Here is an 18,806-nt window from a genome sequence, read left to right on the forward strand (position 1 = left end):
ACTATTAATTATGAAACCTACAAATTGTGATTCTCAATTCCAGCAGTTGTTGAAAACACAAATTAATGCTAGATTAACAAAATGACTATTGTATGTTTTCTCCCACTATTGAGATACACTGGCTAAGAAAATAGTGTTAACTTATTTCTGTGTGTCATTACTGAACATTATATACAGTCTTTTAATAGAGTAATTTCATGGTCATTTATAGAAGGAGCAAATGAGTTTCCTTAATTTTCAAATGATTTAGTTATCAAAGACAGTCAAAATTAAAGGCCTATTCTGAGAAATAAGGGTAGTGACAAACTGAATAATAGCAAGTAAGATTTACACTTGAGTATTTTTACATTAAAATGGATTTCATTCTAGAAAGCAACATACCAGGCCATAAAACCAGCTATCCAGTGTAAAAGTGAGGACATACTTTCATGACAAATTGAAACAAATATGTATGAAACCTAACAAAAAGTTTTGTTAGATCTTTTTTGCTATATATATTGTCATGAAACAATATCTGATCTTAACTTGTGTGAGTTAGCTCAGCAATTATATAATTTCAACTGATACAAAATTTATTTTTAATATAGCCAAGTAACACACCCAGAAAAACAAACAATATCTCATGAAAGAATACAACCATTCCTTTTATTATTCTGGATCAGTTACACTTGAAGAAATTATTTGTACTCTATATTTGTCATATCAGGTTATTAAACCAATCAGGTAGTATGAAATGAAATAGCCTAATATTTAAAAGAAATCTATGTTAAAAGGTATTCCTTTGTCACTAGAAAAATATTTTAAATCAAACAATAATCCTACTTAGAAAAATTATGAAATGCAGCCACAGAAATATATTTTGTCATGTACAATAGATGTTTAAATAAATATAAAAATAAAATTTCAATGGATTAGAATAGCTTCTGCACGCTAATGAGAGGCCATTTATGTTTTTAATTAAAAAGAAAATAAAATAGATATTTTTAAAAGAGACTTTGAAGTTATTTTGTGTGTCTACCACTTAAAATCTAGTTCTATAAAATATAATTTTTCTTACATGCAAGGGATGCAGAAGAAAATACCATAATTTAACCATTGAGGGGCTTTAAAAAAAGACAATATTTCCATTGTTTTAAATCAGTAACTCTGTGAATTAAAAGTAAAAGAGAAAATTGACACTACTTTAAAATTTTTTCATAATAACCCTAAGATTTAGTGCTTTCCCCAAAGAATATATAAGTAGAATTACTGTTAATATTTTGTCTTCTAAAATGCATATTTCTGTATAAAATGCACAAGCATCATTTACCATGTATGGAAATAACTTTTTTAACAGGTTACAATCTTCTAAAATTTAGCAATTCAATTCCAAAACTGAGTAGGGGCAAAGAGGTTGTTGTAGGGAATAAGGTCAACAAGATAGAAGACAAAGTAATACAATCAAAAATACATTGGGGGAGGGAAGTTAGATAAGTACATAAATAAACATAAGCTAAGCTAGAATATAAATGTTCCTCTATGAAAAATACACTAAAATATTTGTGGGTTCAGAGATTTACAACAGGTTGAATGGAACAATATATGCTTTATAGAAGAGATAACATGTTAAAAACCTGAAATGGGTGGGATTTCAGTGTATAGCAGATGGAGGAAAAAGACATTGCAAGTGGGAGGATGAACAAGGCACAGTCAATGAAAATCTGTCTTGTTATAGGAAAGATTAGTCAGCTTTGGTTTGCTACTTCTAGCTGCATATAGCAATTTCATAGTTAACCTGTCAGGTTACTCAAGAATTTATAAACGTTTTATTTTAAAGCCTCTATAAATAATTAAAACATTAAGGTTTCTATCAAGTTATAAATTCATAATATAAATTCTCACTTAATTTGATAAAGAATAGCTCAGTATCCAGAGATGAGTGCATCGTATTTTAGTATTTTTATTTGTATTATTACTCTAAATTAGAGATTCACCATGGTAACTGATGATTTAATATTGTAATGAATCAAAAGCACAAATACATTTGTATATAACTAAAGAACAAATAGAAATTCTAATGTGAATTTAAAACTTGATGGTCTTGCTTTCTGACAAGAGTTTTTAACGTTATCTACTCTAAAAATATAGAATTGGCCCCTAGAATGCATCACTGTGCTTAACTGTATAAAGGCAGACATTAATGCAGTTTCTAAAATGAAATTATCTGTCTAGTCCTGTTTCTTATCAGAACCGGTTTTGAATTCAGATAATTAATCAAATTATATAGCAGATAACAATGTTCTTTTCATTATTTTCTCACTAAAGAGTAATACAAAGAGATGACTTTCACTTTAGAAAAACATTATGATTGGTTTATCTTTGATGATGATCTTCTGAGTTTAATCCCCAGTAGTGAACAATAAATATCTCAATAGCTTACCATAGTGCTGAATGATTTAATGGGATATTAGGCAAATAAACTTCTCTTTCTCAGATGACTATTCAATTCCCTTCTTATTTCTTTTAAATTAAACCCATGTTAGTGTTGTTACTTACTGTTTATCACCTTAGTTTCCCTAGAATGGAAATTCCTACTTTTCTTACCATCCAACTTCAAATGAGGCCTTCAGCAATATCTTGGCATGAAAAATAATAACATTAGATGTTCTCCAAAAGTGAAATATTAAGAAAGTTCTAAATATCTTCCCAAAGATAGGTGAAATCTGGGGGATGGAGAAATTTAAAAATAGATTAGGAAACTGAGTTAAAACATACACTACAGTAAACATAAGGATAAAGGGAAGAAATGAGAAATACTGGGAATCTTAACCAATATCCACATATTAAAACTAAGTAAAATAATATTTCTACTTACATGTGCACTGACATATGGGAAAGGTGTTAGCTAAAGAAAAAATAAACTGCAGCTGTATTCATTGAACAGTACAATAAAACAAACTGTTTTCAATATGATATATGCTCAATAGCAAGAAATAAAGAAGGGAAAGAAGCAGGAGAGAAGAGAGAGAAAGAGAAAGGAACTTCCTAACTAAAAATGAAGCAAAACCAAGCCTCTTCTGGCACTGTAATGACTGTCAGTCAAGATAGGATCTAAATAATCTATTCAATTTGTTGAATATTTACTATCACGCTTGAGGGTGGGGTAGAGAGTAGAGCTAGCACTTTTTTTTTTCAGTTTGCACCTTAGATGAAGTACTACAAAGATAATCTGAATTATAGTGTAGCAGAATAAAAGATTTTTGTCCATATTAGGTCCTATCTATATGTTCAGAGACAAAATGCTAATATTAATACTTATGGCACATAGAACTCTATTTTACCCACCGGAAGGACCCCAAGTTGCATCCCTTCAACCTTTGTAGATAAGGTATAATCTAACAGGACTAGGACCCTGTGATTTTCTCTGTAACCCACGCCATATCTCATTCAAGGAATGAAACTGCACAGACCATTGGTCTGACCAAAGTTTTGCATATCAGAGAGAGAAAGCACATACATATCCCTTAATAATTTTAGGCTTCTATACTCCTCTCTGATCCACTGCTGGTATTTGTACATGTCCCAATAGCAATCCTTCCACTTCCTGTCATCTAGACCTAACAGGTAGAGGGGTTCAGGAAGTAACAGAGATGATACACATTCTAAATATCAATGAAAAGAATCAGAATTTGAATTAATACAGTTACAATATAGTAGCTGTCATATACTTTACAGATTATAAAATTCCAATGATACATTGTTGAAAAATATATAACAGTACATTTTAATTTTACTTGTTCATGTGTATAGTTTCAATATATTGACTAATATCAAGAATTAGTTTGCAGTTTGAATAAATCATTTCTCACAGAAGCTATGAGATGATAATTCCCATCAAATTATTTCTCTGTTATATACCTGCAAGCTATTTGTGCTGCATTCTTAATAAAGAGTTCGTTGTTTGAACTTGCAATAATTAGGTCACATTGGAACTCTTAAATCAAAAACAAACTTACAAAATTCTCTAATTTTTATTAACTACCGAACACTTTAACGTGATTTACATTTTTTTGCAGAATGGAATATTTAACGTTTCCTACTAAATTAAACAAACGCGAACAACATTGAAGTAGGTCAGAAAGAAGCCATTCAAATTATGTTGACAACAGCACCATATCTCCTACCGTTGTTTCTGAGTCCTGACTGTGGTTAGAGCTGATACCAGTGTCCGAGTCTGTGTCATTTGAATACATGTTAAATACTCTTTGAGTAAAAGGAGGAACCTCCCCACTGCTGGTAGGGACCTCAGATTCCTTTCCTCTGTTTTCCTTTAGCTGGCATTCATCTTTGTTGCTAATATGAAGGGAATTGAACTCCTTGGCCAGGAGCTCATATTCTTTAGCTTTCATCTGAAGCAATGAGTCACTGTATTTAATCTCTTTCTGGATGCCACTCAAGTAAGAGTGGATTTTCAAACCAGCTTTCATGCTTTTCTCCAAATCACACTTAACACTTTCTAAATTAGAGCCTTCAAGTTCACTTGCAGCTGCCCCTTCCGCATCTTCATTTATCTCTGTGCAAATACTTTTTACCTCTTGTTCTATTTCGGCAGAGAGCTTATCAATGAGCTTTCTATAATATGTTAGTCGTTCCTCCAGCTGTACAATTCCATCACTTTCTCTCAGGTCCTCCAGAATCTGGTTTTCATCATACTCCAAGCCTAGTTTTTGCTCAACTTCACCGAAACTGGGCATCAAATATGCATCCTGGACATAATTTTCTCCATCATTTTCTACCCGGTTGAGGTGGAATTTAGCTTCACACTTTTCAATTTCCAGATCCAGCTCTTTCATTCTCTTGACTTGTTGATGAATAGTATGATCCTGGGAAATAATCAGATGAACTAATGTCTCCATACTATCTCGCTCTTGGGAAACTGTGTCCTGCTTAATTTTAGCCAGTTTCCGGAAAGTTTTTCTGACTATTCTCTTTTGCTTATCTGGTGGTAACGTCTTCATGTAATTTGCTGGGCTGAGCTCCCACAGTTTTTCTGTGTTTTGCATTAATTTGGCTTCAGCTGTCCGCCACAAGGGAACTGGAAGAAAAGCATCTGCTTTAACCAAAACAAACTGCATATTAGGCTGCTCATCTCCCCATGCTTTCCAAAGCTTCAGGATTCTTGTTAGTGGGGGAAGAACCCGTTCAGAGCCTCTCCACTTTTCTATGATGCAGTAATCACTGGGCTTCCCCAGAAGAAATCGTTTCTCTCCAAACGTAGTCTCGTGTTCCTCAAGCAAAGCCTGGATGATGTCAGCAGAGGTGGTGCGTTTGGTTAGCCCACAGACAATCTTCTCTTCTTGGCAAACCCAAACCACAATTTCTTTCTCTTCTGAATCCATTTCTTTAGTTGGAGATCTGAAAGAAAAACAAAGTACATTATATTACTGTCATCACCTGTGTAAACTCAGAAAGATGATTTAACTTTAATACCCTTTCTAGATTTTACCATTAATGAGAGATGCATTTTGAGGTTGAGACTACATAAGAATCAGAAGTTTTATGGCAAGAAAAAAAAAGTTAAGACCATGAAAGATATCTTAATTTCCTTTTTAATTCCTAGTGGGCTCTGGAAAGAGCAAATTGTCATCAAAGACAACGGAGGCTATTTTATCTTTAGAAGTCAGCCACAATATAACTACAGTTAGAACTGGCAGAGTTAAGACAAGAATCAAAGTGGAGATTAATGAGAAGTAGAATAAGACTTTTGCTGGAGCCTTAGGACTGGGGAATAACCATGGAAGCATAAGTAGGATGTTATTAAAGTCATAGAGTTGAAAATAGTCCATTACTGAAATTAGTGATTATTTAATTCTACGAGTATTTATTGTATGCCAGCCATGTGCCAGACATATCAGAAAATGCTAAACATACAGCAATAAGCAAGGGAGACAAGGACACAGACATAAATGTGTAATTAATATAATATCAGATAGTGGCAAATGCTAGGAAGAAAGTTAAACTGAATGAAGGGATAGAGAATTACTTAAGGAGAGGTCTACTTTATTTAAAGAGCTTAGGAGAGACTTCTCTAAGAAGGTGACGTTTGAATAGGAACATAAATTCACACAGTTAGCAGTGACGCAAGTGAAGATTCAACCCAAGGAAGAAAGCTGGCTCCAAAGTATACTTCTAACAGATACACTATAAAAACAAGTTTACAAGTTCGATAGTTTAGACGTGTGGATTAAATTGGGAAAAAATCATTAACTACTTCTAAAAGAGGAACTTTATAACATAAATTCGCTTTTGATAGCAATGGAACCATAGCACCTCATTAGAGCACCCAACTGGTCAAGGAAGGACTTTTCCCAATGGTCGGCCATGGAGAAAAGCATGTGGAAATGTGTTACCTTCTGTGCCTTTTGCTTATTAATCTTGTTCCTGCTTCGATGCAGTAATAAAGGATTTTGACTGGCCTGGATGCCTCCCTTAGCTGACAAAACTCTCATGTATATAAAAGCCCTACTGCTATCTCCTTAGAGTAATTCCTACGTCCTGTTCCACTTTCTGGCTCGGGAAACATCAGTTCTGGGTCTGTAGCTAAAGATGACACATGAGTTATAAAGGCTTCAGCTCTACACTGCAGCTGTGAAGACTGGGAAGCAGGGATCAGGGAGTCCTTATGTATACTAGAATAATAATAAGGACATACATGACAATTCCCCAATACTTCCAGGATCCCCGCTCTAATTGGGATTCTCTTGTTTTGGAAGGAGCAAGTTCTTATATATTACAGCTTCTACTAGAGATCTGCTAGTTTTCAGCTCATGTGGATTATGTAACACTGACAGTCATTATGCACAATCAAGAAAGATATTATTATTTCCATATGACATATGAGAAAATTAGTGCCTTTATTAATAGCCTCACAGTCCAACTGGTTCCAAACCCCTTTTTTTAAAAAGTCTACTCTAAACGTCCTTGTATTTTCTTGAGTCAGTTATTTTCTAAATATTTTGAGGGATTTTTACAACCATCATTCAAACCAGATAATTTTCAAAAACTTCTGCCACTTGACTGAGCATGTTTAAAAGTAATGACCATTCTTTATTGAATGTAGGCAATAAATCTTCCATACCTAGTATAAACTTCATGTTTAATTCTACTTTGTAGCAGGCTTAGGATTTTGAAAACTGTGTTTATTTTATAGTGTGGCTCCAATTGAGTTTCTATTCATTCATTCATTTGACAAATATTTGCCGAGCACCTCCTCTGTGTTTGACACTGTCATGGAAATGTGGATCATAGAAAGACTTGTATGATTTATTAGACAGTATCCCTGGCTAATTGTGGGAAACACTGCTTGGGTTGGGAAGGAAACACTTACGTGTCTGTTCTAGTGCTAAGTTTCTTATTACATCAACAGTTCCCAAATGTTAGACTGATGACCCCTGGTATTATTTCATTAAAAAAATTAGAAATATATAAAAGATGCAAAATAAATATTAAAAATAAACCAATTTAGGAATCTTATAGAATCACTACTTTTTCAAAATAATTGTTTTCATTTGGTCCCAGATCCATGTAAACCTAGTCATCTGATATAAATAAGGAATTTAATTCTAGAGCTGGGACTAAATAAAATGCTCCCTTCCCAACCTTTGAAAGTTTACTATCTAGTATAAGTAATGACATCCCCAAACACATATATAACAAAGGTTAAAAATACAAACTTAACACTAGATAATTTGGTTTGTTATGTAATATAATGTAACAAACTTCTTACCTAATGATTCAAATTTAGCAGTTGAGACATATAACCTCCAATTCTAATGCAACAAAATAAAAATAAACACATCCATTGCATGACTTAGTGTTTGTTTTGTTTTGCTCTGCTTTGCTTCTGTGTATGTTTATTGGAAGGAAGGGATAAAGATTTTTACTGGATCTTAAACTTCCCGGAGAACATACTATAACCACATAAAGACTGAAAAATCATAAAGCTTTAATTCATATAATCGCATATTGCAATAATTTACTTCTATTTTCTATTTTTATCCGTGTTTTAGTTCCATTTATAAATAACTTCATTGTTGATCTGATTAATATTTTTTTTTCTTTTCATATTTTACCTTTGCTCACTCAATGTTACTTAATGGTGCAAATTAAATTTTTTTCTGTATATTGGAATATGTTTGTTGATAATTACTATTTCCAATCCAACAAAGTTACTTTTATTTTAGAAATTTCTTGGCTTGCAGCATTCTTGATTTTACTTATGTACATGGTAGTTACTAATATCATCCCCATTTTACAGATAAGGCAACTGAGATAAAAACAGGGTAAGTAACTTGCCTAAAGTCACAAAGCTAGAAAGTAGAAATGTTCCTTCCAACTCTGGCTTTAGATGTTAACCTACAACTAATCCCTGAAAATAAATTACAATAGCCATTATGACTACCCACTCACAAATATTTCCCAATTTGTGAACTGATTACATTTCAAACGTGATTTTTTTTAATTACTTGAAACTCAGTGCATTTTTCCTATAAAATTAAAATTCCACCTTATATAATCAATGAAATCCCCGTTTTGAATGCTTTTAGGTAAAGTATAAATTTGGTTCCTTCAACTCTATCATTCTTTTCTTTTTGAACACCCAGTATAAAGGCAAGTATTGAGAGAGTCCCATGTATCTGATTCTGTAATATTAAAGGAGTAGAGACAAAGAGATTCTCAGCAGATGTAAGGTTAACATGGATGGAGGTTACAGGAGTGGTTCTCTCTAGATACTATTGGAGAAAGTAACAGCAGGTGGACATTGAGATAGGAGGCTATATAGGAATATGATAGCTGTTCACAAGTATAGGTTATTTACAGTGCAACTGGCTACAAATTGGGAACTGCTTGGATTAGAGGATTCAAAATTTATAACTTCTATGTTACATTATAGGGTAAAAGCATTTACCTAAAAATACTACGTTAATCAAAATAAAGTAACTACCACACTGACATTTAATTCACACCAGTTTAAATTTTTAGGTTAATTTGCTAAATGTTCATGTATACAATTCGAAAGTAGATATGAAAGTTGATAAGCCAGAATTTAATCAGTTCATGGTTTCATATAGCAAGGATATTTTCTTTAACATCCACTTCAGGGAGGCAGAAACAAAGGAGACATAAAATGTTTTAAAATGCCCTGCATAATGTTACGTAGGGTGCCTCAAATTTTGCTTATGATCAAAACACACAAAAACCAATAAAGCTTAAGAAATTTTACCATGAAATAGTATTAACAATTGAATAAGATTATGGCTGTGTTTTGTCTTGATTTGAACTAGTTTGTTTATTTCAAGAATGGTTCCTAAGAAAAGAGAAAATGCTCTTGATATCTAAACTGTGACTCCCACGAACACATAACTGTTGTACCCAATCATCTTTAACTACGCTTTAGTCATTGGAAACTGAATTAAAAGTAATTTGAAACACTGTTCAACAGGTTTTACTGCACATTCTAAATATATATTATACTACATCTATGATTATGTAGTATACATTATGACATTTCTCATGCACATACTTTTAAAAATTGTGTATGTATTTAAACACTTCATTAAATTTGATAATATTAATATATCCTAAGATTCTCATGGAAGAATTGTCTTGTTGCTTAGCATGCTCTGTTTAATTTATTTTAAAATAGTTTATAATCACAAAATATGTTTGAAAATTATTTACATATACAGAAGAAAATAAAAAACATTCATAATGCTACAGTATCCATTTTTATCTAATGCTTTAAATTCTTTTTTTTCCCTTTGAAACATTAACAAGATTTATTTGTGAAGATTTGCAAAATAGATATGGTGGGAACAATCCTTGATATTTTAAAATATATTTCATCTTAACTATCACTAATTCATTTTGAATTCTGATAAATCATTTTTTTCTACTCCCCTGTACCCTTCACTGTAATACTGCAGTATATATATATGAGACTCACATTTCTCACAAGATTGCTTCAAATATCAGATAAGTGAAAGGAAAAGAGTGCTTTAAAAATTGTGAAAAATGTACTGGCTAAATATAGGTTATTAACTCTAATGGTAAAATTACTGTTATTACTACTTAATGCAGAGAAGGGTATAGTGTTTTTAGTATTGTTATTCAGTAACTTTACTGAGCTTGCCACAGTAGTTAACAGTATTATTTTATAAATATTTTCCAACCTATCCCACAATATTTGTTCACCTGCTTTGACTAGTCAATATTTTTGCAAGTACACTTCCAATATAACACAACTGTTTAGCTAATAAGAGATGTTTAAAAAGATCATTAATATAATCTTTGGATCACAGATGAGATGAGAATGCTTTTAATCTTTCTCTGATTTATAGCTCTCTGATTCTGACTGAGTGTGTTAATGAAGCATATTACTCTGAAAATAAATATATACATATATATTTATCTGATTATTCTTCTACGACTATTTCAGTATTCAGTTTTTGCCTTTTTAGAGTATCTTCATCAGACAATTAAGAAAATTTATATGCCAAATGAAGCTCTTCAACAATGTGTGTCAGCCTCACTTACAGGAACTTTTCCATATTTATTCTGAAATAGAGTGAAATATATGAGAATTTTTGTGAGAATTTTTGCATTTATTATCAATCAGGAACTTAAAAATATTTCTCCAGTGATAATTAGTTTTAATGCCACAAAAACACACAGAATTAAGATGAGTTGGCTAGGAATTACAAATGCAACATTCATACAATCAAATATTTCTTTAACAAACTTTCACTGAGTATGGTGCACAAAGCACTAGGGAATAAATCAACTATTTAAATCTGGAAGTCTTAAGATAAAGTATTAAATAGGATATTTTGATATCAAATTGAAGATCCCACAAAATAAGTATTTACAGAAAAAAGATTGTGTGAAGGCAGAGAAAAATAAAAATGGATAATATTTGGTTATCTTTATTCAGTTGTCCGGAAAGAATAAAAGGCATTGAAGTTGGGGCCCAGGAGAATAACTCAAAGGACAACATTTCTTCCTAGTATCGCAGACATTAAGGTTTAATTGAAATTTGATGTATAAAACTTATCAGGACAAATATTTCATATTGACCCCTACTTTCAAAAAAATAAGAATCATCAAAATAATAATTAATTAAGAATAATTACATTATGATATGCTTCTAAAACACAGTATATGAAAATTAGCAACCTACAGGTATTTATAGAAAATATTTGGATTTCTGAGTGCATCTTTCTTTAGAACCTATGTTATAATTCTTTGTTTCCTAAGCCAGCCTGGAAAGTATGATACTAACACAATCTAGCTGCCATATATAGGAGTGATTCTGAAATGCTCTTATTGCTTGGCTCTCTGCAGAATCATATTCCATGCTTGGAAATCAAGAGTTACAACTTTTTCAGTTCCAAGCTATTGGTGGCACCTGTGTCTGCAAATAGTGACGCACAAGTCTCCAACAGATTAAAGGATAAAGACCTGTGAAGCTTTGGGGGCATATTGGGGGCATATCTGAATGTTGGCCCAATGCCCGAAGACAGTTCTCTGTTTCCTTTTTATTACCATTACCATTACCATTACTTAATATCTACCATTACTTACCATTACTTATTATTTACCATTACTTATTATTACCATTACTTATTATTTAAACTGAATACTCTCCTTATAAACCAGTTGTTCTCTACTAGGGGTGATTTTGCCCCCCAAGAGACATTTGGCAATGTGTGAGGACATTTTTTTTCACACTAGGGTCTGGGGGTGCCACTAGCATGGGCAGAGCAAAGAATGATCTAGACAAAATGTCAACAGTTGTGCTGTTGAGGAATCCTGATCCATATTTACAACAAAATATACTTTCATCACAGCTTTATCTATAGCCTTTTCTTCTTACATCTTCTGGAGAATCTATGAGTAAAATACATGAAAATAAAAATAACAAATAAGGGAAACATTTCCAATCTCAAGTAGACTAAAATAAACAATACAAGTTGGTATTCTACTTAATGGAATGCAAATGGAACTTTTTCTCCTTTCACCCCATAGCCAATCTTTATGCTTATTATTATTAATCTGCCTAACTGGACTTCCCTCTGTTAATCCCAGAGCTGGTCCTACGAATACTAATATTTGCATTAAGATGCTATAGAAACACAAATATTCAAAATAGGGTTAATTTTAGTTCAGGAAAAAACTTGCATTCACAGACTTCATTAAGAAATAGTAAATCTTCCTTCTTCATTAAGAATAGTATTTGAAGGCTTCCCTGCTGGCGCAGTGGTTGAGAGTCCGCCTGCCGATGCAGGGGACACAGGTTCATGCCCCGGTCCGGGAAGATCCCACATGCCGTGGAGCGGCTAGGCCCGTGAGCCATGGCCGCTGAGCCTGCGCGTCCGGAGCCTGTGCTCCGCAACGGGAGAGGCCACAACAGTGAGAGGCCCGCGTACGGCAAAAAAAAAAAAAAAAAAAAAAAAAAAAAATGTCAGTAAATAACACTTAGAATAGACTAACTCAACAATGCAAGGTTCAGAAATGATGATTAGGAATGGGAGCAATAAAACAGCAATAAAAGAAATTTGATTTCAGTATATTTATTGCAGGCTCAAATCTAACAATACCTTGTAGAAAGTCACATTGCTTTGAATAAAAGCATATAATTAATTAACGAATAAAGATGGGTGATGATGAAGAGCAAGTTTACTGAATCATGTTCCATACCAAATGTTATAAACTGGTATTTGAATATACAAATCCAGTTCTATACCAATTATGAAGTTTAAAATCCTGAGGATGCCACAAATAGTTTGGATGGTGAAGGTTTAAATTACATGTCACAGCTATTTTTGAACTAAAAGATCAAACTTCCAAATTTAATAGCATCTCTTCCCAATAATCAAAATTATCACAGTACAACTACAGTGAGTTTAGGTAATAAATTACTTAACTTCATTATGATTATGTAAGAGAAAAATTTATATTTGTGTACTATAATTGGCTTTTATTAAGAGAAAAGTAATGACCCAAACACGGAAATTTCAAGACAGAATTTGGTAAAGATAAAAGTTTAAATAAACGATTGACAAAAAAGTTCTACGTAAATCAACTGAATCCATTCTAAGTTATCCCCCAAATAAATTGTCCTTTTGAATTATGGTACAACTTTTTATAACTGGATTCAACATTCATTTCTTAACAGAACTGTAGTTTTAGTAAATGTAAACAAATGCTGAGGGTAAAATGCTACAGAAAATAAGATGATCTCACGGGGGGAAAGTGGCGTGTGTGTTGTGTGTGTGTGATGAATTGGGAGATTGGGATTGACATCTATACACTAATATGTATAAAATGGATAACTAATAAGGAAAAAAAAGTGCATCAAAATTTACTTATAAAACTGTTCATCCAGCATTGTTTGTTATTAACAATCCAACAAGATCTATATTCATACACTGTAAAACTATTCATTTTGAAAAATAAAGATGTAAAAATTATATCATTTCTGTGTAAAAATGCTTGTATACACATCACACATTACACATAAAATGTATTAAAAAAGAAAGAATAAATACTAAGGGAGTAAGTTTAAAAACAAAAAAGATGATCTTTACGTTCAGATATGTGTCATACATAGGAAGGAGAAAAGATATGTTTAGAGAGAAAGAGATTTTAAAAGTTCAAGATCGTCTTAAACATTATTGGAAATCATGAGATACATTCTGTATAAATATGCTACAAAATTTAAAGAATAAAAACAACAATTATCAAAGTTGAGTAATATTTAATAAACAATAATAAGATGCAGAAGTTGACCTCAGTGTCTTCAGTTCATTCTCAATTCCCATAACCCTTTGAAGAAAGTCAGATTAGGTAAAAGAGCCTCATGAGAATTCATTTGGGACAGGATGCTGATTTGGAGCTTGTCTGTAAGGAAGACCCTTTCAGATTTTTACTTAACATGATTATGTCTGGGCCTGGTATTTGAGGAAAAGCTACTTGGAAAAAAATAGTAAGGCGACTAGGGAGAAGAACAATGGGATGTGTGTAAAAGGAGACATTAGATAATAATAGCTCACATTTATTGAATGCTTAATATGTGCCAGACATTGTTCTAAGTGCTTTATACCTACTAACTCATATAATTTTTGTCACCTATCAGATAGGTCCTATAGTAAAATCCATTTCACAGATTAAAAAGCTGAGTCACAAGAGATTAAGGACTTGTTCAATACCACCCTCAGCTAATAAGTGGGGGAAAATAAGGATAATGTGGAACTAAGGAAAATAAGAATAATTTGGATAAATGAGTTAGAATTGAATCCACACTGAGGAACTCCCTATTGCCTAATACAATAATCAACATGTTTCATTAAGTTTTATCTCTGAAAACAAGATACCAAATCTGGTTCAGATGTAGTAATTGGGCTTCCCTGGTGGCGCAGTGGTTGAGAGTCTGCCTGCTGATGCAGGGGACACGGGTTCATGTCCCGGTCCGGGAAGATCCCACATGCCGCGGAGCGGCTGGGCCCATGAGCCATGGCTGCTGAGCCTGCACGTCCAGAGCCTGTGCTCCACAATGGGAGAGGCCACAGTAGTGAGAGGCCCGTGTACCGCAAAACAAAAAAACCTATTTTAAGTTTGTTTTGGCTATTTTATTTTTTTAATTTTTAAAAAATTTATTTTATTTATTTTTGGCTGCGTTGGGTCTTCATTGCTGCGCACGTGCTTTTCTCTGGTTGTGGCGAGTGCGGGCTATTCTTGGTTGTGGTGCGTGGGCTTCTCATTGCAGTGGCTTCTCTTGTTGCGGAGCACGGGCTCTAGGCACGCAGGCTTCAGTAGTTGTGGCACATGGGCTCAGTAGTTGTGGCTTGCAGGCTCTATAGAGCAGGCTCAGTAGTTGTGGTGGACGGGCTTAGTTGCTCCGTGGCATGTGGGATCATCCCGGACCAGGGCTTGAACCCACGTTCCCCGCACTGGCAGGTGGATTCTTAACCACTGCGCCACCAGGGAAGTCCCTTGTTTTGGCTATTTTCTGTACTTAAAAATTGATCACCTTAGGCACCCTGAAGGCATTTGATGTAAACCAAATATACTATTGACGGGATTCAAGACATGATACCCCAAAATATGGCACCTTGGTATACTGAATATGGTAAGCTGAAGGTGTTTTAGAAAATGGGAGAAACAGGGAGTTCACTTGGACTTTCCACCCAAGCCTCTCCCCTGAAACAGGTCCTAACACCCTCACTTGAGAGATACCCTTCCTATACCTGAAGGAAAGGAGTGTCCTTATCTCTGAAGACAAAGGGATGAGAAGAATCCAACCAAACAGGCCCTGCTAAATGTCTCCCAGTTTACTACGCTTACTTCATATCCTTTGACCTACCTACCACATTTCTCCATGAATGTCCACTCTTCACTAAACCTAGCATAAAACAACACAGGTTTAACCATTTTTTTAGGTCTTCATTTCCTTAGGAAGGCTCCTGTGTCATGCGAAACTTACGTTAAGTCAACTTGAATTCTTTTCTCCTGTTAGTCTGTTTTGGTCGGTTTAATTTTCAGAGCCAGTCAGGGACCTTAAGAGCGTCAAGAAAAACTTGTTATTCCTCTACACTGTGCATAAAATTAAAAAAAAAAAAAGATATTAAGTGACAATTTTGATTCCTTCTGTAAAGTACACACGCACAGACACACAACATAAAGTTTAAGCAAAATTAAAATTAATGAAGCAGGCAAATGGTGAGGAAACTCTCTGGCCCACAAGCTAACTCAGCTCTGGTTATTTTGCACAGAGTATGGCACATGCCCTCTGAAGTAACATTTTTTTGAGATCACAGTACTGCAGTCTCAGGAAGATAATCACAGGGCGTGTCAGCCACAAATAATACAAGTCTTTCCTTAGGTCTCTATGAAAATCTGGATCACTGTTTTGATAGATGAAGCATGAAAATAATGCTATCAAATAATTTTCACGAAACACAGACTATTGACATTTTATTAAAACAGTTTTAAAATTGGAGTCCTTCAGAAAATTAATCACTCTATGAAAAATTGGGGCAGTCAAAAATTAAAACTACCTTGAAAATTAAAATTTTATACATATATACGCATAGAAAAAAAATCACTAGTTTTGTGCTCTACTAACACCAGTTTAATTTTCTAGGGAGTAATAATATAAGTCAGTCACGTAGGACAAGAAAAACCCTAGACATTCCATACCTGCAGGGTAGCTATAATACTGTACATAATCCCCATAAACAGAGAAAAGGGAAGGGGATATGTAAAGAATGTGTATTGGGGACTATGGGGGGGGTTAAGTAAACTAAGCTCATAGTTCAGATTCCAGAAATTGATTTTACTCAAAATGTAAATATTTAACATGTAGTATTTACTAGATGAAATGCTGAGAAAATATCTACTCTCATTGGAAATTCTAGGGCTAACTTCCAAGTGTTACCTGTGCCTGGCAAATACCTAAAGTTTCCTTATTGATTTATACTTTGTAAAGAAATATTTCATAATAACAAAGCATATTTATTAAAGGAAAGTTACCTAGCCTGAATATTTAGTTTAACGATAGCTGTAGTTATGTCAACTACTAACAGTTTTTCTTTTGGCAGCTAAGCCCGTAATTGGTTTTGCCTTCTTAGTGGAAGCTATTTCCTAATGATGGTGACTTTCAGCTTGTATCTGCCTGCAGCCACCTACTCTTCCCTCTCTAAATGTATTCTGAAATATGTTGGCAGATTTGAATGGCACTAGAAATATGTAAGAATTTGAATTATCCAGCAGGATAGCTGAAAATACAAGATGACCTCCTTTATCCCTGATTTCCATGTTCTGAACATACTCTATAATAAACAGTAATAAACTGTGACTTCCAATTGGAAGCTTCATTGAAAATAATCAGCTCTTCACATTAGTCACAAATCAATTACCTAAAGAACAACAAAAAATTAATAACTTTTAGAAACAAGAATATACCAGGGCCTGTCATGCCATTTTGTTAAGGAAAAGGAGCTACTTGAAAACATCACTGATAAGAGAAAAATACTGGTCATCTACATCAAAAGTATCTTACATCCATTTACTTTGCCAAAGTTTTTAACTCTTTAATCTGCTCTGAATTTCACTGCTTTCACCTCCTCTAGGACTTTGCTTCATAATTTATCCCTTCTTAAACTCATGTTATCTTCTACCTTTACTTCTGGGCCTTCCTGCTACCAGGTCACATTATAACAACCATCCTTTGACCACATACACACCTCAACTATCTTCCCTTCACAGACTCAAATAATAACCCACAGTCACTTTCTCTAGTTTACCTCTTTCCAGGAACAACCACCATAAAGTGACTTCCACCCCCCACACACACACCCACAACAGAAATATTTCTTCCTAGGTTTACCAGAGATCTAACCTCCAAACCCAAGTGCCATTTTTGGAACTGATCTGCCTCGACCTCTTTGTAATATTATGCATTGTGACCTTTTCCTCCCATTCTTGCAGCAGTCCATTCCTTGATTTCACTCTCCACGGCTCTTCCTTTCCCTTTCTAGCTTCTTCTCAGTTCTGACATGGGCCTTGCTTCCTCTGCATATTCAGTAAATGTAGGTGTCATGCAGGGGTGGCCACAAATTCTTTGTAGCTCCTTCCATTGAGAGATGGAGTCTATTTATTTTTGCTCGACTAGACCTTGGGACTAAGTATGGCCAATAGAATATGGTAAAAACCATGTGTGCGAGTTCTAGAGTCCAGGCTTCAAGAAACCTTGCAGCTTCTGCCTTCTTCTTCCTGTAATGCTGTCCTGAGACTGCTGTTTGATGAAAAAGCTTGAGATGAAAGACCACATCAAGAGAGAGAGAGACCCAGCCATCTCAGTTGTCCCATCGGAACCTAAGCCTTGACTAACCCACTGCTCGTGAGATAGCCAGAGTAAAACTCAGAAGAACCACCCCAGTTTACTCAGAAAATCATAGCAAATAATACATTGTTGTTTTCAGCCACTAATTTTTATGATGTCTTATTGCCAGTAAGTGATAACTGATACAATAGGCATCCCGCAGGTTTCTATGACTCATTTCTTGTCTCATTATATACACCTTATGGGTGACTGTAATATCACCCACAACTTTATCAACCAACTGAATGATGATAGTTCCCAAATTTACTTATTTTTTCCCTTGAGCTCCAGACCAATATTCCAAATTTTGTTTTGACATGTTTATTTGATCATTATGTTACTCACAGCCACCTCAAATTTGGCCCATCAAAACTAATTCACCATCCTCTCCTCTCATATCTCAAACTATTCCACCTCTTGATTTCCCATCTTACTAAATGTAATCACTATCTCCCCACCCTTTCTCTCAAGTTTGAAAACTGGGAGTCTTCCTAGATTCCTTTGTCTATCTCATTCCCTTTTAACAACCAGTCCCCATGTCTGTTTTACTCTTTCTCCCAAATGTCTCAAATATACACCCTCCTATCTATCACCACTACTACAATTCGGACAACTTCCAGTTTTACAATAAGTTACTGTAATAAGTTAGGACATATTATATTATGATAAAACTCCTGCCCACTTCACATTTGTGCTCCATAATACTGTCAGGCTTCCCTTTTTAAACTGCAAATCTAGCTGTGTACCTTCCTTGTTTAAAATCTTTAAATGGTTTCCAAGTCCTGCATTTTCAATTTGTTTACCTTTCTTCCTCTCCCTCATCACCCCTCCCCTCTCTGTCTGTCTCTCTCTTACTCTCTCTTCTGTTCTCTGTTTCTCTCCT

At 34.2% G+C, this 18,806-nt stretch overlaps 2 protein-coding genes across 5 annotated transcripts in view; one reads left to right on the top strand and one right to left on the bottom strand.

Annotated features, from left to right (window-relative positions):
* NTS (neurotensin) overlaps positions 1 to 18,806 on the top strand; it is a 71,561-nt gene that overhangs the window by 3,612 nt on the left and 49,143 nt on the right. The gene's annotated exons all lie outside the window — the stretch shown is intronic.
* The window catches only part of RASSF9 (Ras association domain family member 9), a 30,553-nt gene continuing 12,365 nt past the window's right edge, over positions 619 to 18,806 (bottom strand). Inside the window, exons 3-5 of one of the 3 annotated variants that reach the window (XM_033407138.2) lie at positions 15,524 to 15,596; positions 4,164 to 5,394; positions 619 to 2,702 (exon numbers count right to left, since the gene is read on the bottom strand). In XM_033407138.2, the coding sequence (XP_033263029.1) occupies positions 2,580 to 2,702; positions 4,164 to 5,378 (1,338 nt within the window). In that variant the 5' untranslated portion in view covers positions 5,379 to 5,394; positions 15,524 to 15,596 and the 3' untranslated portion in view covers positions 619 to 2,579. Of the gene's footprint in view, positions 5,395 to 15,523; positions 15,597 to 18,806 lie in introns of all 3 variants that reach the window. The other 2 variants (XM_033407137.2, XM_004280609.3) reach the window with 2 other exon arrangements.

This window comes from Orcinus orca, chromosome 11, assembly GCF_937001465.1.
Source record: "Orcinus orca chromosome 11, mOrcOrc1.1, whole genome shotgun sequence".
Classification (NCBI taxonomy): Eukaryota; Metazoa; Chordata; class Mammalia; order Artiodactyla; family Delphinidae; genus Orcinus; species Orcinus orca.